The sequence below is a fragment of the Chionomys nivalis genome, chromosome 8 (genome assembly GCF_950005125.1).
Source record: "Chionomys nivalis chromosome 8, mChiNiv1.1, whole genome shotgun sequence".
Lineage (NCBI taxonomy): Eukaryota > Metazoa > Chordata > Mammalia > Rodentia > Cricetidae > Chionomys > Chionomys nivalis.
Window position 1 is genome coordinate 55,581,982 of NC_080093.1, and position 27,813 is coordinate 55,609,794.

At 53.2% G+C, this 27,813-nt stretch overlaps 1 protein-coding gene across 1 annotated transcript in view; it reads left to right on the forward strand.

Moving 5' to 3' along the window:
• Window positions 1-2,564: 2,564 nt before the first annotated feature.
• Window positions 2,565-27,813, forward strand: part of Muc6 (mucin 6, oligomeric mucus/gel-forming) — a 28,335-nt gene continuing 3,086 nt past the window's right edge. The window contains exons 1-36 of the mRNA XM_057778710.1: window positions 2,565-2,625; window positions 7,045-7,098; window positions 7,253-7,493; window positions 7,563-7,689; window positions 7,963-8,053; window positions 8,138-8,247; window positions 8,407-8,614; window positions 8,738-8,860; window positions 9,195-9,315; window positions 9,419-9,557; window positions 9,638-9,742; window positions 9,852-9,924; window positions 10,020-10,157; window positions 10,407-10,568; window positions 10,656-10,750; window positions 10,832-10,964; window positions 11,176-11,425; window positions 11,512-11,564; window positions 11,664-11,773; window positions 12,252-12,403; window positions 12,594-12,735; window positions 12,819-12,929; window positions 13,435-13,620; window positions 13,719-13,958; window positions 14,661-14,817; window positions 15,011-15,154; window positions 15,964-16,026; window positions 16,458-16,493; window positions 16,882-17,061; window positions 17,618-17,836; window positions 19,631-19,880; window positions 21,249-21,389; window positions 22,758-22,898; window positions 24,267-24,407; window positions 25,776-25,916; window positions 27,285-27,425. Coding sequence (XP_057634693.1) covers window positions 2,565-2,625; window positions 7,045-7,098; window positions 7,253-7,493; window positions 7,563-7,689; window positions 7,963-8,053; window positions 8,138-8,247; window positions 8,407-8,614; window positions 8,738-8,860; window positions 9,195-9,315; window positions 9,419-9,557; window positions 9,638-9,742; window positions 9,852-9,924; window positions 10,020-10,157; window positions 10,407-10,568; window positions 10,656-10,750; window positions 10,832-10,964; window positions 11,176-11,425; window positions 11,512-11,564; window positions 11,664-11,773; window positions 12,252-12,403; window positions 12,594-12,735; window positions 12,819-12,929; window positions 13,435-13,620; window positions 13,719-13,958; window positions 14,661-14,817; window positions 15,011-15,154; window positions 15,964-16,026; window positions 16,458-16,493; window positions 16,882-17,061; window positions 17,618-17,836; window positions 19,631-19,880; window positions 21,249-21,389; window positions 22,758-22,898; window positions 24,267-24,407; window positions 25,776-25,916; window positions 27,285-27,425 — 4,979 coding nt within the window. The remainder of the gene's footprint in view (window positions 2,626-7,044; window positions 7,099-7,252; window positions 7,494-7,562; window positions 7,690-7,962; window positions 8,054-8,137; window positions 8,248-8,406; window positions 8,615-8,737; window positions 8,861-9,194; window positions 9,316-9,418; window positions 9,558-9,637; window positions 9,743-9,851; window positions 9,925-10,019; window positions 10,158-10,406; window positions 10,569-10,655; window positions 10,751-10,831; window positions 10,965-11,175; window positions 11,426-11,511; window positions 11,565-11,663; window positions 11,774-12,251; window positions 12,404-12,593; window positions 12,736-12,818; window positions 12,930-13,434; window positions 13,621-13,718; window positions 13,959-14,660; window positions 14,818-15,010; window positions 15,155-15,963; window positions 16,027-16,457; window positions 16,494-16,881; window positions 17,062-17,617; window positions 17,837-19,630; window positions 19,881-21,248; window positions 21,390-22,757; window positions 22,899-24,266; window positions 24,408-25,775; window positions 25,917-27,284; window positions 27,426-27,813) is intronic.

Genomic DNA, 27,813 nt, shown 5'->3' on the forward strand with positions numbered 1-27,813 from the left:
GGTCCACCCTCAGTCCCTCCTCACCTGCCCAAGCCCAGCTGCAAGGCTGCAGTCAGAGCTAAACAAGTTTCATTTGTGTCACTTTGGGTGAAAATGTCACTCTGTTTCCAGTTTCTCACCTGAGTGGGTGCTGCTGAGTGGGAAGAAGCCACCAAGAGGGCAGGAGACACTGGCTCTATGGTTAAGATCACAGCCCAACACTGCCTACAGCTGGAATTCCAGCTCCAGCTCTGACTCCTCCAGCCTCGCTGGCATCTGCACTCACATGCACATACACACATAAATACCATATACATATAAATCAAAATATAAAAACTAAAAAGGAGAGAAATTGCTAAGAGGGTGGAGAAAGAGTTCAGCCATCCAGAGCTCTTTTTTTTTTTTTTTTTTTTTTTTTTCAAGACAGGGTTTCTCTGTGGCTTTGGAGCCTGTCCTGGAACTAGCTCTTGTAGACCAGGCTGGTCTCGAACTCACAGAGATCCGCCTGCCTCTGCCTCCCATTTGCTGGGATTAAAGGCGTGCGCCACCACCGCCGGCTCCATCCAGAGCTCTTGTTGCCATTACTGGACTGTTTATCTCAGTGGTTAAGCATACTGGTTGCTCTTCCAGAGAAACAGGGTTCAAGTCCTGTCACCAATATGGTATCCCACAACCATCCATAACTCCAGTCCCAGAAAAGCTGATGCCTTCTGGTCTCTGCAGGTACCAGTCACACAATTAGTGCTCTGACATACATGTAGGCAAAACACTCACACAAAATAAAAATAGACCTTTTTTTTTTTAAAAAAAAAAAAAAAGGAGCACCTATTGCTTTTATCAATAATCCAGGTTTAGTTTCCAGTATCCACATAGCAGCCCATAACTGCCTGTAATGCACTCGGGTTCCAACCCTTTCTGGCCTCTGCAGGCACCTACACGCACATGGTGCACATATACACACTATGGCTCTCACACACGTGCGCATGCATACACACACACACACACACACGACAAATGAATCTATTAGATAAAAGGAAAGATGGGAGGAAGGAAAGAAGAAAGTATAAGGCCACCCAGAAGCACACACAGCAGTAAGTGACCACCCCACCCACCGAGGCTGAACTCAGAGTTTCTGTATAGATCATGTTATTTCTCTGATTTCCGTGGAGAGTTGTTGGTTTTTTTGAGGGGTGGTGCTGAGGTCAGCTAGACACACACTGTATCGTGGTGCCACACCTAAAGGTCAGAACATCCTGATAAAGCTGAGGTTTATTTACAGCAAACAACATCCGTTGCTTTGTCACAGGATCTGCGGGGTTTACTCTGAGCCAAGCGAGAACAGAGTCTGAGAGCTACCTGTGTAGAGACGGGTGACCAGAGGAAACAACCTGGGCCCAGGCTATGGGGCTTGGCTTAGGTTGGCTATGAGATACAGGCTCATTTGGGAATCCAGACTCAGTAGGGCTAGAGCCAATACCAAGCCTGCAGTGGACACAGCTAAGGGCTGGTCCTGAGTTCCTTCAGGGGTGCAAGTGGCACCCCCTCAATACTCGCTGGAGTGACCAAAAACACCACCAGGAAATCTAAGTTCCATGCCCCTGGCTCCCAATGGGACTGGACAAATTCAGTGACTTGTTGGACCCCACCTCACATTCTGGCTGAAAGACAGTCTCAAGGAAGAATCTGCCCTTTCCTCACCCCAACCTTACCCCTGATTCTAGCCCGCAGCCTAACCTTTGTCCTAACCCTAGCATTAGCCCCTTAAGGGCCTGGCATGCACCCCACCTTTGGCCCCCACCTCTCATATTCCCAGGAGTCCATCTTCCCAGTAGGTTTGGCCAGCTGTCTAAGGGGACCCCATAGCTCACTCAACCCACAGAGATGCTGCAAAGGTAACTTCACCTACCAAGCAAGAACACAGATCACAGCAACCAGTGCTGGGGAACCTCCCCCAAGTACAGGAAGCAGGACCCCTCCCCAGGTGGTCTTTCTCCTGGAGGGAAAACTCACAATGAATGGAGAAAACCTGGCAAACAAATGTCTCTTGAGGTTCCAGGATCCAGGGTGGAGGCTGGATTGATTACCTGGCAGGGTCAGCAGGAGGCCCAGTCTCTCTGATACCCCCCTGGACCAAGCCCATCCCAGGCACCCAGGCATGTGACTGATGGTGTCCACGGTGATCTGGCAGTTAGGATGGATTGTGACAGGACCCACCATGGCCCCAAGGACAGCCGGAAGCAAGAGGTGTGTGTAAGGGCCCCTGGAGTGCATGTGTAAGGCCCCCCACTGGGAGAAGAAAGATAAAGGGGCCACAGCCACTGCAGAATTTTCCAATGAAGTCTTGAGCCCTGATAAAGCAGAACCCCATATCCTGTTTGGCCACTGCTGTGCCCAGCAGGCGGTGGCGATCACAGGCCTGGAGTATGGGGCACAAGTGGGTGCGGCAGGGGAAGGGCACACCATCCCTATATAAGCTTTGGAGAGCCAGACACTCAAGTCGCAGCAGAGGCAGCAGCAAGACTGCCTAAGCGCCCAGCAGTAGAAGACCGGGGCTGGTGGCCGCCTTCTGCTCCAGGGGTGCCACCATGTTCAAGGGTCAGCAGCTGCTGCTGTTGCTGTTCTTCAGGGGATCCCTAATCAATGCTGGTGAGTGGGCATCTGCCAGGCTATACCCGGGCGGGGAGGGGGAGGCAGGTACCCTATGCCTTCCACAGGACCCTGTGCATGGGAGAGTCTTCAGGTCTTCTCGCCTCGTTGACTCTGCCTAAGATGGGCTAGCCACGCAGACACTGATGGACAGGAGGCAGAAGCGGCCTACCTCCTGTGAGCTGGGTTTGGTGGCCAGGAAAGGAACATGCTCACCTGAAATGGGGGTGGGGCTCCCTCTTGTACAGTCTCAGCAGTTCTGGTGGCAGCAGCACACAATAGTAGCAGCAGGGCAAACCTGGCATTCTTCCCCCTCTCCCGTGGCTCTGGCCCTGAGAGGTCTTTGAGGAGCCTGGGGTATGTAGGGGCAGGGGCATGTGTCACCCTCACAGAGTTGCTTCTTTGGTGCTGAAGTCAAAGTTTCCAGGCTCCGTTACTCCTGACCTCACCCACTAACAGAACTGAATGGTGGGCTCCAGGTCTCAACTTCCCCTTCTGTTAATGTGGGGAGATCATATAGAGCCCACCCTCAAAATATGCCCAGCCTGGGGGTAAAGGTGCTAGGAGGGTCTCAGACTTGAAATAACATGATGCCCACCCCCACACCAGGCTGCTCTGCTTCTCCCCAGCAATGGTCTTCCCACTAAATAAGGCCAGTTGTCCACAACAAAGGTAGCGCGGAACACCATAAAGCAATGCCTATAGGCCCTACCTGGGACCCTGTCTTGCCTCTTACCCAGCATTCCTGGCAGAAAGAGAATGAAGTGCTGACTAGAACCAGGTCCCTTGGGTCAGAGCCAGGGATAGGGGACTAAGTCCCAGGAGGACCTGAGCGGGGCTGGGAGGCTGAAGGGACTGAGCTGCTCCAATAGCAGTTTTAGTGCCACTCTGTGCAGCCTAGAGGGCGGGCAGAGATGGGAGAATATGAAGTTAGACAGGCCAGATGGGACCTGAGGCTACAGAAGCTGAGAAGGGATTAACCCAAGACAGGTAAGGTCACCAAACAGACTGAAGGAAAATCATATGAACGAGTCCGCTTGGGCCATGGCAGAGGAGTCAGCTAACACAAGGTGCAGATGGTCTTGGTAGAAGGGGCAGCGATGCTGGTAATCCCCTGAACATCTTCAAAAGATCCTGCAGCTCAAAGAAAATCAGGGAAGCCAGACTCAAGCTGGGGCCCGGGAAAGGGAAACTTGTCAGGGGAGGGAGCCACCTACACGGGACAGGAGCCCCTTGGGAGCACACTAGACAAAACAGTGAGGCAATGGAGCCAGACCCATGGGACCAAGAAGGACCAGGACCTGGCCATTTGCTACTCACACCTCCTAGAATGAGGTGGCCGCCAGCGTTCCCATCCTGCCTGAAAGATGGCGAAATCTGAGCTACTGAGGGTGTTGCCCAGGGAACCTAGCCCATTCTCCACACCCTGAACAATCACTGGACAGGGGCAGGTACCGACTTCCCTAGACATTACTTTAGATCTCCCCTTCCCATTGCGGGCTGGATCCTGAGGAGGGATCCAGTGATCCAGGCTGAGGCTCAGTGTGAGTCCCACTCCTGCCAGACCCCCCATGGTATTGCCAGAGAGAGCCTAAGTCCCAAGAAGCACCCAGAAATGCCATGGTAGTTCTTCCTCATTAGCACAAATCACACAAGCCCTCAGCTGGTCCATTCTGCTCTTGGTGTCACTCAGAAGTGTACATATTCTGGAAATGACTGGCAGTAGTGACAGAGAGAGCATCTTGCCCAAAGCTCCTGAGATGACGTGAGGGCTGCTATCTGGCTGCGATATCTGTCGCATTAATGGGGAAGCTGATTCTTGGCTGATCGGGCTAGGTAAGCAAGCATCCCCTTCCTCTCTCACTGTTCCATGTGAGACCCTCCTGAAGTTATACTTGGTTCAGGATGCCCTTCCTCAGTACAGGGGACTGTTCCTTGATCGAGAGCACAGCTGTGCTCCCCAGCTAGAAACAAACGCCCCCAAACACCTCAGGAAAGCTTGGGGTAGGGCCCAAGAAGAGAACTGAAACCCAAAGGATGGAGTGTGGGGGCCAGCTGGTCAGCAAGGTGGAAAGTGTGTCAGATAAGGTGCTGGCAGAGGGATCGGGACATTACAGCCCCATGGGAGCCCGAGAAGAGTCCTCCCTCACATAGTCATCTTGTGGTTGCCTGTCCCTGACTGGCGGTCACCGTGACCGATGCTATTTGGCAATGGTCACCACATTCTAAGGGCCCACTACAGCTGTCTTAGAGGCTGCCAAGGAGGAAAATGGGAAGAAAACCAAGCACAGGGCCCCAGATGGGAGAGTAGGTAGCTTCTGGGTAGTTTACGGGATAGACCCACAGGGAGACTAGATAGCCAGAGCAGGGACACGGGGAGTGGCCTGGCAGAGGAGACAGCCAAAATCTGTCTCAGCCCTCTGTCCTCTCCTTGTTACCTCTCAGCACACCCCAGGTCCACCCTCTTTTTTTTTTTTTTTTATTCTTTTTTAATTAAAATTTCCAACTGCTCTCCGTTTCCCATTTCCCTCCCCCTCCTCCCACATATTGCCCCCTCCCCCCACTCCCCTCCCCCATCCCCACTCCTCTTCTCCTCCCCCCAGTCCATTCCCCCTCCCTCTCGATACTGAAGAGCAGTCCAAATTCCCTGCCTTACAGGAAGACCAAGGTCCTCCCACTTCCATCCAGGCCCAGGAAGGTGAGCATCCAAACAGGCTAAGCTCCCACAAAGCCAGTTCATGTATTAGGATCGAAACCTAGTGCCATTGCCCTTGGCTTCTCATCAGCCTTCATTGTCCGCCATGTTCAGAGAGTCCCGTTTCAACCCATGCTTATTCAGTCCCAGTCCAGCTGGCCTTGGAGAGCTCCCAATAGATCAGTTCCACTGTCACAGTGGGTGGATGCACGCCTCGTGGTCCTGATTTCCTTGCTCATGTTCTCCCTCCTTCTGCTCCTCATTTGGACCTTAAGAGCTCAGACCGTTGCTCCAATTTGGGTCTCTGTCTCTCTCTCGATCTATCGCCAGATGAAAGTTCCTGTGCCATTCTCCTTGGCCTCTCGTCAGCTCTCATTGTCCGCCACATTCTGAGAGTCTGGTTTTATCCCATGTTTTTTCAGTAGCAGTCCAGCTGGCCTTGGTGAGCTCCCAATAGATCGGCCCCACTGACTCAGTGGTTGGGTGCACCCCTCATGGTCCTGACTTCCTTGTTCATGTTCTCTCTCCTTCTGCTCCTCATTATAACCTTGGGAGCTCAGTCCGGTGCTCCAGTGAGGCCCACCCTCTTGTATCCTTGCTTACCAGAGTTTCACGGAGAGGAGTCCTGTGCAAAGGAGGTCCCCTCGGAGGCTAGTCCTACATTTAGAGTCTCCATCTGCAGGGCTCTGCAGCCTGGCTCAACTGAGCAGTGAATGGGGAGTGATCCTGGCAGTCAGGCATCCATGCTCAGGATATCCCTACCTGACATGGCACTTGCTCCCCAGGGATGTCCTGCTAGCTCTACTCCAGCCACAGGATAGTGTGTCTCTCCAGCATGCCCCAGAGTGGCCAGCACCCTAGGCCCTGTTCTCATGTTACATCCCTAGCAAGGCTGCCCTCCCGTTCCAGAATGCACAACAGCAGCTGACTACTCTTCCTTGTTTTGTGTGCCCATCCCTCCAAGTCACTTAAGCAGTGCTGTATGAGTGGGTGCCACCTTCCTGGGACCCTGCAGGAACAAGCTGTGTGCTATAGACCTATAGCACCTGACATGGTGACAGGCACCAAGCAGGAGCTTCATGCAGCCCAGGCTAAGCCAAAGGTGGAGTATTTGAATGAGTGAACAAACCAGGAAGTAATGAGAGCAGGAAAGATGTTACAGCTGGGGAAAACTGAGCTGGGATGCCAGGGCTCGGGCTGGACTCCACCCTCTGTCCTCCCTCAGAGCCTGCTACCTACTCAGTTAAGCATACTGCAGACAACTTGTGCCGTTCACAACAGACTGCTGCTACAAAGGACAGGCAAATGGGGGGTATGCACTTGGGCAGACCTGGGTCACAACACTAACCATGGGTCCTGCCCATGCAGGTCTGGACACCACCTCCTTTGCCAGCCTAAGTCCCTGGAAGCTGAAGGACTCTCCACAGACAGGTGAGAGCCAACAGCATCCACATGGCTGTTGACCAGAGTGCCAGAGGCCCAATGGCCCAGTGTGCAGAAAGGAGGGGGCCACACTTCAACACACACACACACACAGGCACTTGACTGACCACACCCAAGTATAGCATGCAGGTCTTGGGGGTGCTGTGGTTTGGGGTTTTCTCAAGAAGGATCCAGCAATGAAAGTCACAGTTCAGGCTCCAGTCAAGAGTTCTCATCCAAGGCACTGTGACCTCTGTGCCTACCCCTGGAGAAACACTGACTTGTAGCTTCTTGCCTTACAGGTGCCTGGACTGGAGATGCCACCAATTCTAACAGTGAGGACAGCCTGCAATCCTGTAAGGCCTAGACAGAAGGCAGACCCTGGGCTAGAGCTGGGTGGGCATGTGGGGTTGTGGCTACGGTGGGCTCTCCAGGGTCCCAGCTTCTGGGTCAGGCTGTCCCTGTCTGGTCACTGGACTCAGGACTGGGAGTGTATCGTTTTCTTTGCAGCCTCAGAAAAGGGCTGGTGCTCCACGTGGGGAGCTGATCACTTTTCCACCTTTGACCACCATGAGTATGAGTTCAGAGGGATGTGCAACTACATCTTTACGGCCACGTGTGGGGATGCCTTGCCCACCTTCAGCATCCAGTTGCGGAGAGATAGGGATGGGAACATCTCCCGGATCATCATGGAACTGGGGGCCTCTGTGGTCACCGTGAACAAAGCAATCATCTCTGTCAGGGACATTGGGTAAGCTATGGGGCAGGGCAACCAGGGGCAGGGGTAGAAGGGACAGCCGCTAACTTGTCTTACCCACAGGGTTGTTAGCCTGCCCTATACAAGCAATGGCCTCCAGATTACACCATATGGCCAGAGCGTGCAATTGGTGGCCAAGCAGCTGGAGCTGGAGTTAGTTGTCATGTGGGGACCAGATGCCCATCTTATGGTGAGAGTCATGAGCTGACAAACAGCATTCAAGAAGGGCCCTCCTCAGAGTCCCAGGAGCCCAGACTGGCAGAACAGCACTGACTGTAGGCCAGCAACCCAAGAGAACTCGAGCTTAAAGAGCAGCTCAGTTTTCCCGTTTGAAAAGGAGGAGGAATCAGCCGGAAAGAAACCCCACCCCCCAGAAAGGGCAGGGTGGGCAGGTGGGAACACCTGAAATCTGGGTGGGGAACCCCTATGCATTCGCACAGGGACCAACAGTGTCACCCCGCAGGTCCTGGTAGAGAAGAAGTACATGGGCAAGCTGTGTGGACTGTGTGGGAACTTTGACGGGAAGACAGATAATGAGTTTCTAAGCGAGGACGGTAAGTAGGCTTGGGGCTGAGTGGCTGAGGCCCAGGTCCCTCAGTGGTCTGTTTCTCATGCTGACCTCTGTCCTATGTCCCCAGGCAAACTTCTGGAACCTTACAAGTATGCTGTACTCCAGAAGCTAGATGATCCCAATGAGATCTGTGCCCATGAGGCCATTCCCAGGCCTACCACCCTGAAGACCAGATATGTATGTGAGGTGGCCCAGAACCCAGGGTCAGAACATTGCTGGCATGGGGGGGGGCATGTAAGGGTCTCTGCTACCCCCACTTTCAGCTTCCCAAGCTCTGGGTATGTATGATGCAAGAGGTGACCTCACCCATATGACTTTGAGTGGCTCTCTATTCAGGCCCAGATCTGCAACCAGCTACTGACCCTGGTGTCCCCTGGGTGTGATGTGCCTAAGGAGTCACTGGTGCTGAGCTGCCAGGCAGACATGGATAAGTGTGCCCAGCGAGGTCAGCAGAATTGCAGCTGTGCCACGCTGTCTGAGTACTCCCGTCGCTGCAGCATGGCCAGCCAGTCTGTCCGCAACTGGAGGACCCCTGGACTCTGCCGTGAGTCCTAGTCAGGGTCAAAGGGAAAGTAGCCTGGGTAGGAGAGGAGCTAAGTGAAATTGAAGTGGGAACTGTGGAAGGTGGGTAGAAATCTTCTTACCAGACCATGCCTGCTGCCTGCAGCCGTGGGCCAGTGCCCAGCCAACCAGGTGTACCAGGAGTGCGGTGAGGTCTGCGTCAAGACTTGCTCCAACCCACAGCACAGCTGCTCCAGCTTCTGCAACTTCGGCTGCTTCTGCCCCCATGGTGAGGACATATACCAGCACCCACTTTCCCCCAAACTCACTTGCACGCTGGCCCAGCTTGGCCTAGACATTCTGTATCTCAGCCCTGGGTCCAGGCCTTATCCACCCACCCCCAAACTTCCAGTCAACCCAGGACTCCCTACAGAGTGAGCAGGAGGAAGGAGGCTCAGAGTACTAAAGAGAGGTGGGCTTGGAATCATCCAAGGCAACTTCCTAGGGCTGGCAGGGATGGGGGAGTGCAGAGGTGGGACTGACTGACCAGCCAGCTAGGGAGAAGTCCTCACAGTGATAGGCCACCTAAGGAACATCCATCCAACCTGAGCCCGTGCCATTAGGTACACTGCTTGACGACATATCCAGAAACCACACCTGTGTGCCAGTCAGCCAGTGCCCATGTATGCTCAATGGTGTGATTTACGGCCCTGGGGAGATCACGAGAACAGCCTGCCAAACCTGGTGAGTACAGAGAACGAGTTCTACTGGCATGGAACCTGAGAAGGGGCACTATTTACCTTGGGCCTCACAATCCACTGGGGACTATTCCAATGCCCACCTGTAGCCAGTGTACCATGGGCCGCTGGACGTGCACAGAGCAGCCATGTCCTGGGCACTGCTCCCTAGAAGGTGGTTCCTTTGTCACCACATTCGACGCCAGACCCTACCGCTTCCATGGCACCTGCACCTACACGCTTCTCCAGGTAAGAGGAGTCCCAGGGCTGGGGGGAAGGGAACAGTGTGCTCACTCACTCACCCCTCCCCTACTCACTCACCTCCCCAGAGCCCACTGCTACCCAACAATGGCACCCTCCTGGCTGTGTATGACAAGTCAGGTTACTCCCATTCAGAGACCTCCCTAGAGTCTGTCATCTACCTGTCCAAGAAGGTAAGGCTACCTGCCCTGAACCAAGCACACGCTGGGGACAGTGGCCTGCAGACCTAGCATTTGGCCCCTGCTTCTCTTACTCCCTACTTCTATTCCTCTGTCCCTCCAGGACAAAATTGTGATCTCAAAGGATGAAGTGATCACCAACAATGGAGACACCAAGGTGCTGCCATACAAGACACGTAAGTCCTTCTGGGTCTGGCACTGAGAATTTTGTGTTGCTGTGCCTTTGGGGGCTGGCAGCAGGGACAGCCTACTTAGCCCTGAAATCTTGCAGACAACATCACCATCTTCAGGCAGACATCTACCCACCTCCAGATGGCTACCACCTTTGGCCTGGAAGTCGTGGTCCAGCTACAGCCTGTCTTCCAGGCCTACATCACAGTCGGGCCCCAGTTCAAAGGCCAGACTAGAGGTGAGTCACTCACTGTCCTGCTGGTCACTCCCAGAGTCAGCCTGGCTGTCTCTTCTGCTGCAGCTAGATGCAGAGGGGACCCAGGAGTGTCTTGCACTGGCTCTCCACATCCAGGGAACCCACAGACACAGCCCCCTGAGGACAGTGGTGACTAATGAGAGGGGCATAGCTGGATGGAGGAGATAGGGTATACGGAGGGGCTGGGTGGGAGGGCCAGGACTCAGTTGCTCTCACATCCCACCCCTTTAGGGCTCTGCGGCAATTTCAACGGAGACACGACAGATGATTTCACGACCAGCATGGGCCTTGATGAAGGCACGGCCTCACTCTTTGTGGACTCATGGCGCGCAGGGAACTGTCCAGCTGCCCTGGAGCGGGAGACTGACCCCTGCTCCATGAGCCAGCTCAACAGTGAGTCCCCTGAACCCCCACCCTCAGCCACCTAAGCCTGTTGGTGGGAGGGAACAGGATACCCACCGCTGTACCTGTTGTCCCCAGAGGTGTGTGCAGAGACCCATTGCTCCATGCTGCTGAGGAAGGGCAGTGTCTTTGAGAAATGCCACACGGTGGTGAACCCCCAGCCCTTCTACAAGGTGGGTCCAATGGGCAATGGAGACGGGAAAGTGATAGCAGCGGATGTAGTCCTTCACACCTGGGTCCTGCCCTCCCCACAGAGGTGTGTGTACCAGGCCTGCAACTACGAGGAGACCTTCCCTCACATCTGTTCTGCACTGGGGGCCTATGCCCATGCCTGCTCCTCCCGAGGCGTCCTGCTCTTGGGCTGGAGGAGCAGCGTGGACAATTGCAGTGAGTGCTGGCTGTGGTGAGAGGGTGGAGAGGGGTCAAGAGCAGGGCTGTGGACACAGGACAAATGGGAGCCTGAACCCCAACAGAGCCCCTGTGCACATCTTGAGGAATTTGAGGGCCTTAACCTCTGCTCAGCCATTTCTCATCCCCAAGCCCCAGACCCTCTCCCCACAACTCTCTGCCCGAGAACCTGACCTCTAGTTCCCCACAGCTGTGCCTTGCACTGGCAACCGCACGTTCAGCTACAATAGCAAGGCCTGTGACCGCACCTGCCTGTCTCTGTCGGACCGTGAGACAGAGTGCCATGCGAGTGCTGTGCCAGTGGATGGCTGCAACTGTCCCGAGGGCACCTACTTGAACCACAAGGCAGAATGCGTGCACAAGGCCCAGTGTCCCTGCCTGCTGGACAGCTCCAAGTTCGTCCAGGCTGATCAGTCAACCATGATCAATGGGGTCATATGGTATGGAGGGCATGGCTGGGCAATACCTGGTTTGTGAGGGGCCCCACACACCTGTAAGCTCATGGGTCCCTTCCCCTTTCTTATAGTTACTGCATCAATGGCCACCTGAGCTGCCCACGGCAGGCAGAGATGTTCTTGGGTAAGTGGATACTAGGAGCTGGCCATGAGGCCATCCCATAGGACCCTACACAACCTGGTGTCCCCCAGTCCACCTGACCCATGTTCCTCTTCCCTGCAGCAACCTGCGCAGAGCCCAAGACCTTCCAGTCCTGCAGCCAGTCATCAGAGGACAAGTTCGGGGCTGCATGTGCCCCCACATGCCAGATGCTGGCCACAGGCATTGACTGTGTAGGTAGTGAGGAGGGTTTCCACGAATCTTCAGGAGCCCGATGCAGGGCAGGGCCATGCTGCACCTATAATATCTCTCTAGTCATATCTACATCTCCATAGCCAGGGCTGGTACTGAGTCAGAAGCTGGCTGGCAGCAAGGTAGCTGGAGGACAGGGTCTTTGTCTATACAGTTGTGTAAGAACATGGACTGGCTGCCGCTTGGGAATTATGGCTACCTGTTCCTGTGCATGTGGCAGCCCATTCTGATAAACACACACATGCAGAGAGAGAGAGAGAGAGAGAGAGAGAGAGAGAGAGAGAGAGAGAGAGAGAGAGAGAGAGAGAGAATATGCTACTGGAAGGGTGGCTTCTCTAGAAGCAAAACTCAGCTACCCACAGAAGGCTAGACAAAAGAAAAGACGACATGGGGAAGTCTCAGGAGCTGGAGCTGGCGTAGCAGAGTGCTGAGAAACTAAGAACCCTGTCTCCCCACCAGGTACCCACCAAATGCGAATCTGGCTGTATTTGTCCTAAGGGGCTCTATGAAAACAGCTATGGGCAGTGTGTGCCTGCAGAGGAATGCCCATGTGACTTTGCAGGGGTGTCCTATCCTGGTGGTTCTGAGCTCCATACTGACTGTAAGACCTGGTAGGTCATGACTTAGTCTGAAAACACAGAGCCTAAGTGCCATCTGGGCAGGCAAGGACTCCCAAAAGTAAGTTGTTCCAGGTGGGGCTCTCAGAGGTGGGGTATCCTAGGGTCATGGCCCAGGTCTCCAACCCACCTCCTTGTGCGGAAGGACTGTCTCTTAACTACTCCTCCCCCTCCATCTCCCCAGCACTTGCTCACAGGGAAGGTGGACCTGCCTGCTCAGCGCGCAATGCCCATCCACCTGTGTCCTCTATGGCGAAGGCCACATCATAACTTTTGATGGACAGCGCTTTGTGTTTGATGGCAACTGCGAGTACACTCTGGCCACGGTAACCACTGGGCCCAGGGCCAAAGGCTGCAAGAAGCCAGGGTGGGGACCATGAGGGCTTTTCCTCAATACCCTTTCCTGCAGGATGACTGTGGTACCAACAGTTCACAGCCTACCTTCAAGGTCGTGACAGAGAACGTCATCTGTGGGAAGTCAGGGGTCACCTGCTCCCGAGCCATCAAGATCTCCCTGGGTGTAAGTGGCTGGGCCCCACAGGGTGGGAGTTCCCAGGTCTCACAGCCTCCACCTTCATTGCACATCCTTTCCACCATCTCTCATTTGTATCACAGGAAGGGGTGGCCGGAGAATGGTGACCGACTGGGTAGTTGCACACTCAGAACTAGCGGCCACATGGTCTCCACCAGTTTCCCAGGGATGTATAGCATTTGGGGGACAAAAAGTAAAGGTGCTCTCCAGGAAGCTAAGCCTGAACCTTCTATCCGGAACTGGCTCCCAGCAGACACTCCTACACATTGTTTCATTGTTCTTGTTATTGTTTTCAGACAGGGTCTCATGTAGCCTAGCTTAGCCTCAAGTTTATCATGCAGTTTAGGCTGGCTTTGAAATCTTGATCTTCACAAAGATGAGAATTTATTATGTTGGATTACACCTCTACCTTCCAGACACTCAAATCACAGACACCCTGGGTACTGGGGTAGGCAGGAAAAGAAAGCAAATGGTGACAGCCCTCCCCACACAGGGGCTATCCATCACAATGGCAGACAGAAACTACACAGTCAGCGGGGAAGAACCCTTGGTGCACCTTCAGGTGAAGCCCAGCCCCCTGAATCTGGTCCTGGACATAGACATCCCTGGAAGGCTCAACCTGACGCTCGTGTGGAACAAGCACATGAGCGTCTCTATCAAGATCCGCCGCGCCACCCGGGTACGCACCGCACGTCCGCCAGCCACGGGTCCCAGCTGGTCTCAGGGTGAGGGATTCCCCACCAAGCCTACATGGTTCCCCATCAACTGCTCCCACAGGATGTCCTCTGTGGCTTGTGTGGCAACTCCAATGGGAACATGAAGGATGACTTTGAGACACGCAGCAAGTACGTGGCATCCAATGAACTGGAATTTGTGAACTCATGGAAGGAGAATCCACTATGTGGGGATGCGAGTTACGTGGTTGATCCCTGCAGCCTAAACACCTTCCGGCGCTCCTGGGCTGAGCGCAAATGCAACATTATCAACAGCCAGACCTTTGCCGCCTGCCACAGCAAGGTAAGCCCTGTCCTCCAAGATGGAGGCATCAGACACAGTCCTCCTACCATGGGACTCCAGTTTGGCTGGAGGGTATTAGGTGTGGAGAGGGGAATACCCATCACCAGAGGCCAGGGTCATCCACAAGCTAAAGAGATGGTTAAAGTGCCCAGACCTCTGTCCACTAGAGGACCATAGCAGACAACAGTGAGTCAAGTGTCACCTCAGGCAGACAGCTGGCTGCTCTGGGATGCATGGTCCAGAGAAGAGATATTCAGTCACAAGGGACCAGCCATGGCCAGGGGTGAGTTTTCATAGACTCAAGAGTTTTTAGTACAGCCCTGATCCTTGGTGCTCAGAAAGAATGACAGGGGGCTACCCCAGGCGGTGCAAAAGCCCTGTAGCCAGGGGCCATCTGTGTTCAGGAAGGTAAAGAAGGGAGTAGAGAGAATCAGGTATGCAAGCAAGAGACATACTGCCTTGGTTTGCCACACCCTGGTCCCAACAGGAGTTGCCTCTCACAGACACCGTCGGGCAGGGTTGACTGAGTACCAGTGGCACCCACTTCTAGAAGGTGGCAGCTACTGATAACGGCAGCTTACACTAGAAGGTGCTTTCTCAGAGTGCCAGGGCACTCCCCCAGTACCTATACCCCAAGGCTGCAAAGTCTAACTCTAGCCTGCCACCATTGTAATGCCAACAGGAGACCTCTCCCCTCCACAGGTATATCACCTGCCCTACTATGAGGCCTGTGTGCGTGATACCTGTGGGTGTGACATGGGCGGAGACTGTGAATGTCTGTGCGATGCGGTAGCTGCCTATGCCAAGGCCTGTCTGGACAAGGGCGTCTGTGTGGACTGGAGGGCCCCAGACTTCTGCCGTGAGTGTCTCACCCCATGTCCAAACATGCTCAACCCAGGGGCCTACCCCGGAAGCCTCTCTCCAGGCGGCACAGGATGCCCTGCAGGGCAACCCTGGGTCACCAGCCGTTCCCCAGGCTCTCCCATAGAACCCAAGCCCTTCATACCGGTGCTCGGGCCTTGATGCCAGCTGATGTACATCCTTCCTCTCAGCTGTCTACTGTGACTTCTACAACATTCACACACTGGTGGGTGAGAATGAATACCAGTATGCTCAGGAGGCCAACTGCACGTGGCACTATCAGCCCTGTCTCTGCCCTGGCAGCTTGGGGACCTTCCCGGACACAAACATTGAAGGTATCAGGCATGGGGATGCACATGCGGTGCATGCGGCTTTTGTTCGTGCATGTATTCACATAGGTCTACTTGTTTATTCTCTAATGCAGATATATTCACAATGCATCCATTCGTTCACACACAGATCCACTCTCATGCATGAATTCACCCACACGTTACTCGGCACACATCTGCCCTACAAGTACACTCATTCACACACATAATCACTCATGAACACTCAGCAAGTGTGTCCTGAATTCCAGGCCTTGCTCTTGACTGGGTACATGGCCTCACACAAACTAGCCCTGCTCTCTGGCCTGGGAAAGAGCCTTAAAAACCAAAATAAGGAATTAAACTGCCCAATGACACACCCCACAGTGGGAGGTTAAGACAGGTCCACAGTTAGACGGGTTGCTGCTGGCAGAGTGAAAGATAAGAGAGGCCAGGAGCTGAGGCAGACAGGAGTCTCCACATCAAAAAAGAGCAATTAGGCCAGTCATGGTGGTACTCACCTTTAGTCCCAGCACTAGGGAGGCAGAGGCAGGCAGATTTCCCTAAGTTCAAAACCATTCTGAGTCACATAGGGAGTTCCAAATCAGCTAGAGCTAAATAGTGAGATGTCTCAAAATCAGAAGCATAAAAAGGCAGTTAAGACACAGGCACCGAGAGCCAAAACAAGGACACACAGGGCAGAGTTCTAGAGTCTGGAAGGTGACTTTAGAGCTGGTGTGACGTGAGAGGAAAGAGGTGGTGGCAGGAGCGTTGAGAAGGGAACAGAGAACAGTAGTGGGTGCGAAAAGGAGGCTGAGTCTGACCATTTTTTGCCCCAGGCTGCTACAACTGCTCCCAGAACGAGTACTTCGACCACACAGAAGGGACCTGTGTACCCTGTGGTAAGTCTAGCAGGTGTCCTTGCCACCAGGTAGTACAGCCCTTGTGTGGGTAAAATCCATCAAGCCTGTCCAGCCCAGGGACTCCTTCCTAGATCCTCTCCCTCAGGACACTGACGCAGAGGCTTGAACAGTGTCACAGGACACAGCAGAAACAAAAATGCAGTACTGGTCCCCTTGGCCTCAGTTCTATTCCCCATCTCAGGCATTACTTAGCCACAATCTTAGGGCAGAGTACCCCAAGCCAGCAAGGTAACTTGGGTACATGATGGGAATTTTCCTATGAACCCAGCTCTACGTTACCCTGCCATGGCACCCTGGCTGGTCTCACACTCTCCCTGCCAGGCTGACGAGGGAGGGAGAGAGGGAGGAAGAAAGGAGGCAGGAGAGGAATGTGATAGGCAGCAATTCCTGATGACTCCCTTCTCTTGCAGCACCACCCGCTACCACACTACCGCCAGCCACCACAGGTGATTGCTTACCCACTTGGTACCACAGGATGAAGGCCTCCCGCCTAGGGCTTACCCTAGCTCCAGTGGACAGCCCTCTCTACCCCACCAGCCCAATCTCTGCATCTGCTGGGTCCTGGGAGGGTGGGTAATGTACCTTGCAGTCCCAGGTCAGAAGGGAAATAGCAAATAGCATAGAAAACTTAGCCCCCGGCCACCTGATTGACTTTATGTGAAGTAGGAAGCAGGGCCTCAACAGGTAAGTCAGCCAGGAGTCCAAGTTGCCTTCATAGGTCCATGAGTCACTCTGAGCCTTTTGTCTAGCATTCAGTCAGCAGATCAGTCTCTTCTCAAAGAGGTACCAGAGCCAGGTCCTGCCCGTTCATGAGAGTACATATGCCCCACACAGGTTCACAGCCTACCACAGCAACCCCCACCAGCACCGAGTTCCGCAGTTCCAGCTCTGCAGCTACACCTATGGGCCCCTCCAACTTCCCAGGGCTTCCAACCCCACCACCTTCAGCCCCATCCTCCACTGAGGAAGTAACAGGATGGACCACCCCCAAGAAATCTACAGTCTCCTCAGGAGGTAAAAAGGAGGGGACGCAGTAGAAGCCTAGGGTATGGAGTAAGCATCACTGCCTCCCCACTGAGATATACCTGCAGGCAATGTCTCAGCACAGAGTTCCCTGGGCATGAAAGGCCGGGTGAAAATTTTTCTGAAGACCTAGCTTACAACTCAAGATAGCTGGTCACTCAGAGTGGACACTCAAGGTCATCTGAAACTCCCACTAGAATGTATGAGGGATCTGCTGGGCCTCCATCCTGGAGCCCGCCCTACTCACACACGGCAGCAATCCCAGATGCTGCTGGGGACACCAAGGAGAAAGAAACATCTGCCCAAAGAGCAGAAGTGTGGGCAGTGGGATGATCAGTGGCCCATGAGAGCCTGTGGTCAATGCCCTTGAGATGAGCCCATTCCAGCTAGGGGAAGTTACAGGCTAGGAAAGAAACAAGACTAGTGTTCATCAAACTATGAATAGATAACAATAAGTATCATGAAGGCAGGAGCAAAGAGGAAGGGACTCAAATATGCATCTGGAAAAAGCAGGTGGGAAGAACATTGCCATGACTTTCCTCTACAGAATACTCTCCGACTACTGTGGGTACCACACCACAGACATCAGATTTGTCTCCTACATCCATACCGAAGTCAACACCTACAAGGCTCCCAGTGACACAGGCTACAACTAAGCCCACAGCATCTTCCTCTAGTTCGTCCACAAAGACCACAGCTCAGTTCACAGAGAGTACCACAGTGACACCACTAATCTCAGCGAAACCTGGGATGTCCACCAGCCAAGGTGAGTCAAAGCCCACGGGAAGCGAGGGCACCTGAGTCAAATGTTCACCTCTGACCCTCAGAATTGCACATCTAACTCAGAGAGAGGGTCTGTACTGCTCAAGGGGTGAGGGAGAAGGGGAGGTCAATGGGGCAGATGAGTGGCAAAAGGAAATGGACACAGCATGACTCCCAGTCACACGTCAGGCCATTGGACAGTCAAGTACAGGAGAAAAGGGCTACATCAGGATACATGTACAGAAGGGAAGGTAAAACAGCAGAACACTCCAAAGAAAGCCAAGTGCCTCACTGAGGTAGGAAACTGGCTTAGAAAACAAAGTTAGAAAACAGAAAATCCAGTCCAGGAACACAGCACACCATATATGAAGGACTGTGAACATAAACTGAACATTGTTCACTGCCATGATCCACAGTGACATCAGCTCATCAGGAAAGTCACCATCCAGCCACAACAAGCCGAGCAACTGAGACCACAGAACTACCTCTCTCGGGAAAGACCACCCTGACCACAGGGCAAAGCAATACCCTACCACCACCTACTACAAGCACTTGGACCCAAAACACACTATCACAAACCAAGCCGACACTCATGCCATGGACCACACATTCTCAACCAACCGCTTCTTTCCACACTACAGAACAGTCCACAAATGCTCCATCAGAAACACCTATCCAGACAACAACCACCATTTCGCAGACGCAGAACTCACTGCCCTCTGTAAACCCAACACTTTCTACAGCACAGGCACCAACATCTCAGGCTCTCATGACACCAACTGCATCACATGTACCGCCATCACCCTCTACAACACACCATTCTACCACAATATTTCAAACCACCACAATCAAGGAAGTAGACACAACACAAACATTAGCCTCAGGCACACATACAACCAAAAACATGACACAGAGTCAAACCTCATTCTCCACAGAAACCACCTCAGCATCCTTAACACACCCTTCCAGAACAACACAGCAGCGGTCCACATCACTTCCTCCCACTACAGTGTGGAAAACGTCAACGATGGGTATAAATAGTAGCCCGGAAGTCCACACAACTTCAGGAACACCAAGTCGTCCTAATGCTCCACATACCACAGACCTTTCACCCACTGTTCCTGTCTCCAGCACAACACACACCACAGGGCCCCCGTTAAGAACATCTCTGCAGACAACTATCACGATCTCAAACCCTTCAACTCCTCAAACTGCATCCACAAAACTGCCATTACCTTCAATTTCCTCGGTGACACCAAATTTAATGACAATTAGCAGCCACACCAGCCAACACACAATATCACCACCCTCAACATCCATGACACTAGAAACTGCTCTGCCAACAATGATGGAATACACCACAAGACCACCACAAACGACATCACCTGATACTTACACATCCAGTACCACAACCCAAACCAAGAGCTCTTTCTCCACATACAAGACATCTACTTCCCACAATCCACAAACTTCCACCTTGACCACAACTCAATCAACATCAGCTCCAGTCTCTTCCATCTTGACTATATCCACTTTGGGTGTAACTGGCACCCCTGTGGTACACACCACCTCAGGTACACATAGCAGCACCAAGACTCCATATACCCCACACTCTGCACCCACAGCAGCTACCTCTAGTACAACACACACCTCCATTACCTCAGGAATTTCACAACAGACCACCATCACCTTCCCAACATCATCACCTTCTCAGACCTCTTTGACCACACAACAGCCATCTTTGTCAACCTCCTCTGTCACAACTTCTGAGGCACTTAACACCCCGACAAGCCAACAGACGACATTATCAGCTCCTACATCCAGCCCACACAGCACCCCTCTACAAACCACAGTGGAGACCACAGGGACCCCACATACACCGACAGCTGTCATTTACACAACCACAGCTACCACACAGCCTCAAAGCACATTCTCCACGGGCAGAACCTCTACTTCCCACCTTTCACCCACTTCCTCCATGACCGCCCATCCGTCCACATCAGTTCCCGCTACAACCGTATCAACTGGGACCACCACGGCTGTAACTGGTACCCCCGTGTCCCAAACCACCTCAGTGACACCTAGCAGTCCTCCAACGCCACACACCACACGCCCTTCATCCACTGCTGTTTTCTCCAGCACAATACACACCACAGGTCTCCCCTCAGAGACGTCCATACAGACCACCTCCAACGTCCCATCCACATCAGGTCCTCAGACCTCGTCCACACACCTGCCACCATTATCCACCTCCTCTGTGACACCAACTACCGAGATATTTAAGACCCCAACCAGCCCTCACTCGGCATCACTGGCCTCTACCTCCATGCCATTGAGGACTGTTTTACCAACCACCCTGGAAGGCACAAGACCATCTCATACATCAATACCTGTCGCTTATACAACCAGTACCACCACCCCACCCAAAAGCACACTTTCGACAGACAGGACCTCAACTGCCCTCCTCTCACAATCTTCCTCCATCACACCTACTCAGTCAACATCAATTCTAGCAACTACCAACTCGATGAAGCCCACCATGCCTGTAACTAGTACTCCTGTGTTCACAACCACGTCACGCATGCCGAGCAGTGCAAACACTGCATACACCACACACTCTCAAACGACAGTGGCTGTCTTCAGCACAACACACACCACATCTCCCCACTCTGCGTCACCTGAGCAGTCCACAACAACCTTCCCAACACCATCAGGGCCTCAGACCACTATGGCCACATCACAGCCTACATCATCAACCTCCTCTGTCACAACTTCTGAAGCACTCAGCACCCCTACAAGCCAACAAACATCATCATCACCTCCCACATCCAGGCCACACAGCACACCTCTACAAACCACAGTGGAGACGGCAGTGACCCCACATACACCAACAGCTGTCATTTACACAACCACAGCTACCACACAAGCTCACAGCTCATTCTCCACAGAGAGGACATCTACTTCCCACAATCCACAAACTTCCACGTTGACCCCGTCTCAGTCAACATCAGCTCCAGTCTCTTCCATCTTGACCACCTCCACTATGGGTGTAACTGGCACCCCAGTGGTACACACCACCTCAGGTACACATAGCAGCACCAAGACTCCATATACCCCACACTCTGCACCCACAGCAGCTACCTCTAGTACAACACACATCTCCAGTACCTCAGGAATTTCACAACAGACCACCATCACCTTCCCAACATCATCACCTTCTCAGACCTCTTTGACCACACCACAGCCATCTTTGTCAACCTCCTCTGTCACAACGTCTGAGGCACTTAACACCCCGACAAGCCAACAGACGACATTATCAGCTCCTACATCCAGCCCACACAGCACCCCTCTACAAACCACAGTGGAGACCACAGGGACCCCACATACACCGACAGCTGTCATTTACACAACCACAGCTACCACACAGCCTCAAAGCACATTCTCCACGGGCAGAACCTCTACTTCCCACCTTTCACCCACTTCCTCCATGACCGCCCATCCGTCCACATCAGTTCCCGCTACAACCGTATCAACTGGGACCACCACGGCTGTAACTGGTACCCCCGTGTCCCAAACCACCTCAGTGACACCTAGCAGTCCTCCAACGCCACACACCACACGCCCTTCATCCACTGCTGTTTTCTCCAGCACAATACACACCACAGGTCTCCCCTCAGAGACGTCCATACAGACCACCTCCAACGTCCCATCCACATCAGGTCCTCAGACCTCGTCCACACACCTGCCACCATTATCCACCTCCTCTGTGACACCAACTACCGAGATATTTAAGACCCCAACCAGCCCTCACTCGGCATCACTGGCCTCTACCTCCATGCCATTGAGGACTGTTTTACCAACCACCCTGGAAGGCACAAGACCATCTCATACATCAATACCTGTCGCTTATACAACCAGTACCACCACCCCACCCAAAAGCACACTTTCGACAGACAGGACCTCAACTGCCCTCCTCTCACAATCTTCCTCCATCACACCTACTCAGTCAACATCAATTCTAGCAACTACCAACTCGATGAAGCCCACCATGCCTGTAACTAGTACTCCTGTGTTCACAACCACGTCACGCATGCCGAGCAGTGCAAACACTGCATACACCACACACTCTCAAACGACAGTGGCTGTCTTCAGCACAACACACACCACATCTCCCCACTCTGCGTCACCTGAGCAGTCCACAACAACCTTCCCAACACCATCAGGGCCTCAGACCACTATGGCCACATCACAGCCTACATCATCAACCTCCTCTGTCACAACTTCTGAAGCACTCAGCACCCCTACAAGCCAACAAACATCATCATCACCTCCCACATCCAGGCCACACAGCACACCTCTACAAACCACAGTGGAGACGGCAGTGACCCCACATACACCAACATCTGTCATTTACACAACCACAGCTACCACACAAGCTCACAGCTCATTCTCCACAGAGAGGACATCTACTTCCCACAATCCACAAACTTCCACGTTGACCCCGTCTCAGTCAACATCAGCTCCAGTCTCTTCCATCTTGACCACCTCCACTATGGGTGTAACTGGCACCCCAGTGGTACACACCACCTCAGGTACACATAGCAGCACCAAGACTCCATATACCCCACACTCTGCACCCACAGCAGCTACCTCTAGTACAACACACATCTCCAGTACCTCAGGAATTTCACAACAGACCACCATCACCTTCCCAACATCATCACCTTCTCAGACCTCTTTGACCACACCACAGCCATCTTTGTCAACCTCCTCTGTCACAACGTCTGAGGCACTTAACACCCCGACAAGCCAACAGACGACATTATCAGCTCCTACATCCAGCCCACACAGCACCCCTCTACAAACCACAGTGGAGACCACAGGGACCCCACATACACCGACAGCTGTCATTTACACAACCACAGCTACCACACAGCCTCAAAGCACATTCTCCACGGGCAGAACCTCTACTTCCCACCTTTCACCCACTTCCTCCATGACCGCCCATCCGTCCACATCAGTTCCCGCTACAACCGTATCAACTGGGACCACCACGGCTGTAACTGGTACCCCCGTGTCCCAAACCACCTCAGTGACACCTAGCAGTCCTCCAACGCCACACACCACACGCCCTTCATCCACTGCTGTTTTCTCCAGCACAATACACACCACAGGTCTCCCCTCAGAGACGTCCATACAGACCACCTCCAACGTCCCATCCACATCAGGTCCTCAGACCTCGTCCACACACCTGCCACCATTATCCACCTCCTCTGTGACACCAACTACCGAGATATTTAAGACCCCAACCAGCCCTCACTCGGCATCACTGGCCTCTACCTCCATGCCATTGAGGACTGTTTTACCAACCACCCTGGAAGGCACAAGACCATCTCATACATCAATACCTGTCGCTTATACAACCAGTACCACCACCCCACCCAAAAGCACACTTTCGACAGACAGGACCTCAACTGCCCTCCTCTCACAATCTTCCTCCATCACACCTACTCAGTCAACATCAATTCTAGCAACTACCAACTCGATGAAGCCCACCATGCCTGTAACTAGTACTCCTGTGTTCACAACCACGTCACGCATGCCGAGCAGTGCAAACACTGCATACACCACACACTCTCAAACGACAGTGGCTGTCTTCAGCACAACACACACCACATCTCCCCACTCTGCGTCACCTGAGCAGTCCACAACAACCTTCCCAACACCATCAGGGCCTCAGACCACTATGGCCACATCACAGCCTACATCATCAACCTCCTCTGTCACAACTTCTGAAGCACTCAGCACCCCTACAAGCCAACAAACATCATCATCACCTCCCACATCCAGGCCACACAGCACACCTCTACAAACCACAGTGGAGACGGCAGTGACCCCACATACACCAACAGCTGTCATTTACACAACCACAGCTACCACACAAGCTCACAGCTCATTCTCCACAGAGAGGACATCTACTTCCCACAATCCACAAACTTCCACGTTGACCCCGTCTCAGTCAACATCAGCTCCAGTCTCTTCCATCTTGACCACCTCCACTATGGGTGTAACTGGCACCCCAGTGGTACACACCACCTCAGGTACACATAGCAGCACCAAGACTCCATATACCCCACACTCTGCACCCACAGCAGCTACCTCTAGTACAACACACATCTCCAGTACCTCAGGAATTTCACAACAGACCACCATCACCTTCCCAACATCATCACCTTCTCAGACCTCTTTGACCACACCACAGCCATCTTTGTCAACCTCCTCTGTCACAACGTCTGAGGCACTTAACACCCCGACAAGCCAACAGACGACATTATCAGCTCCTACATCCAGCCCACACAGCACCCCTCTACAAACCACAGTGGAGACCACAGGGACCCCACATACACCGACAGCTGTCATTTACACAACCACAGCTACCACACAGCCTCAAAGCACATTCTCCACGGGCAGAACCTCTACTTCCCACCTTTCACCCACTTCCTCCATGACCGCCCATCCGTCCACATCAGTTCCCGCTACAACCGTATCAACTGGGACCACCACGGCTGTAACTGGTACCCCCGTGTCCCAAACCACCTCAGTGACACCTAGCAGTCCTCCAACGCCACACACCACACGCCCTTCATCCACTGCTGTTTTCTCCAGCACAATACACACCACAGGTCTCCCCTCAGAGACGTCCATACAGACCACCTCCAACGTCCCATCCACATCAGGTCCTCAGACCTCGTCCACACACCTGCCACCATTATCCACCTCCTCTGTGACACCAACTACCGAGATATTTAAGACCCCAACCAGCCCTCACTCGGCATCACTGGCCTCTACCTCCATGCCATTGAGGACTGTTTTACCAACCACCCTGGAAGGCACAAGACCATCTCATACATCAATACCTGTCGCTTATACAACCAGTACCACCACCCCACCCAAAAGCACACTTTCGACAGACAGGACCTCAACTGCCCTCCTCTCACAATCTTCCTCCATCACACCTACTCAGTCAACATCAATTCTAGCAACTACCAACTCGATGAAGCCCACCATGCCTGTAACTAGTACTCCTGTGTTCACAACCACGTCACGCATGCCGAGCAGTGCAAACACTGCATACACCACACACTCTCAAACGACAGTGGCTGTCTTCAGCACAACACACACCACATCTCCCCACTCTGCGTCACCTGAGCAGTCCACAACAACCTTCCCAACACCATCAGGGCCTCAGACCACTATGGCCACATCACAGCCTACATCATCAACCTCCTCTGTCACAACTTCTGAAGCACTCAGCACCCCTACAAGCCAACAAACATCATCATCACCTCCCACATCCAGGCCACACAGCACACCTCTACAAACCACAGTGGAGACGGCAGTGACCCCACATACACCAACAGCTGTCATTTACACAACCACAGCTACCACACAAGCTCACAGCTCATTCTCCACAGAGAGGACATCTACTTCCCACAATCCACAAACTTCCACGTTGACCCCGTCTCAGTCAACATCAGCTCCAGTCTCTTCCATCTTGACCACCTCCACTATGGGTGTAACTGGCACCCCAGTGGTACACACCACCTCAGGTACACATAGCAGCACCAAGACTCCATATACCCCACACTCTGCACCCACAGCTGCTACCTCTAGTACAACACACATCTCCAGTACCTCAGGAATTTCACAACAGACCACCATCACCTTCCCAACATCATCACCTTCTCAGACCTCTTTGACCACACCACAGCCATCTTTGTCAACCTCCTCTGTCACAACGTCTGAGGCACTTAACACCCCGACAAGCCAACAGACGACATTATCAGCTCCTACATCCAGCCCACACAGCACCCCTCTACAAACCACAGTGGAGACCACAGGGACCCCACATACACCGACAGCTGTCATTTACACAACCACAGCTACCACACAGCCTCAAAGCACATTCTCCACGGGCAGAACCTCTACTTCCCACCTTTCACCCACTTCCTCCATGACTGCCCATCCGTCCACATCAGTTCCCGCTACAACCGTATCAACTGGGACCACCACGGCTGTAACTGGTACCCCCGTGTCCCAAACCACCTCAGTGACACCTAGCAGTCCTCCAACGCCACACACCACACGCCCTTCATCCACTGCTGTTTTCTCCAGCACAATACACACCACAGGTCTCCCCTCAGAGACGTCCATACAGACCACCTCCAACGTCCCATCCACATCAGGTCCTCAGACCTCGTCCACACACCTGCCACCATTATCCACCTCCTCTGTGACACCAACTACCGAGATATTTAAGACCCCAACCAGCCCTCACTCGGCATCACTGGCCTCTACCTCCATGCCATTGAGGACTGTTTTACCAACCACCCTGGAAGGCACAAGACCATCTCATACATCAATACCTGTCGCTTATACAACCAGTACCACCACCCCACCCAAAAGCACACTTTCAACAGACAGGACCTCAACTGCCCTCCTCTCACAATCTTCCTCCATCACACCTACTCAGTCAACATCAATTCTAGCAACTACCAACTCGATGAAGCCCACCATGCCTGTAACTAGTACTCCTGTGTTCACAACCACGTCACGCATGCCGAGCAGTGCAAACACTGCATACACCACACACTCTCAAACGACAGTGGCTGTCTTCAGCACAACACACACCACATCTCCCCACTCTGCGTCACCTGAGCAGTCCACAACAACCTTCCCAACACCATCAGGGCCTCAGACCACTATGGCCACATCACAGCCTACATCATCAACCTCCTCTGTCACAACTTCTGAAGCACTCAGCACCCCTACAAGCCAACAAACATCATCATCACCTCCCACATCCAGGCCACACAGCACACCTCTACAAACCACAGTGGAGACGGCAGTGACCCCACATACACCAACATCTGTCATTTACACAACCACAGCTACCACACAAGCTCACAGCTCATTCTCCACAGAGAGGACATCTACTTCCCACAATCCACAAACTTCCACGTTGACCCCGTCTCAGTCAACATCAGCTCCAGTCTCTTCCATCTTGACCACCTCCACTATGGGTGTAACTGGCACCCCAGTGGTACACACCACCTCAGGTACACATAGCAGCACCAAGACTCCATATACCCCACACTCTGCACCCACAGCAGCTACCTCTAGTACAACACACATCTCCAGTACCTCAGGAATTTCACAACAGACCACCATCACCTTCCCAACATCATCACCTTCTCAGACCTCTTTGACCACACCACAGCCATCTTTGTCAACCTCCTCTGTCACAACTTCTGAGGCACTTAACACCCCGACAAGCCAACAGACGACATTATCAGCTCCTACATCCAGCCCACACAGCACCCCTCTACAAACCACAGTGGAGACCACAGGGACCCCACATACACCGACAGCTGTCATTTACACAACCACAGCTACCACACAGCCTCAAAGCACATTCTCCACGGGCAGAACCTCTACTTCCCACCTTTCACCCACTTCCTCCATGACCGCCCATCCGTCCACATCAGTTCCCGCTACAACCGTATCAACTGGGACCACCACGGCTGTAACTGGTACCCCCGTGTCCCAAACCACCTCAGTGACACCTAGCAGTCCTCAAACGGCACACACAACGCACCCTTCTTCCACTTCTGCTATCTTTAGCACAGTGCACACCACAGGTCTCCCTTCAGTGACGTCCATACAGACCACCCCCAATTTTTTAAGCTCACCTGCTCCTTGGCCCTCATCCACACCACAGCCATTATTTTCAACATCGTCTCTGTCTCCCACTCCCAAGACCCCTAACACCCCAACTCTCCAACACACACCATCAGTTTCCACATCTATGTTACTGAGTACAATTCTTCCAACAAGCCCAACGATGGGTACACGTTCTCCCACCACAGAACCACCTGTCTCTTCTAGTACAACTGCCAGCACCCAATTTAATTCTGCATT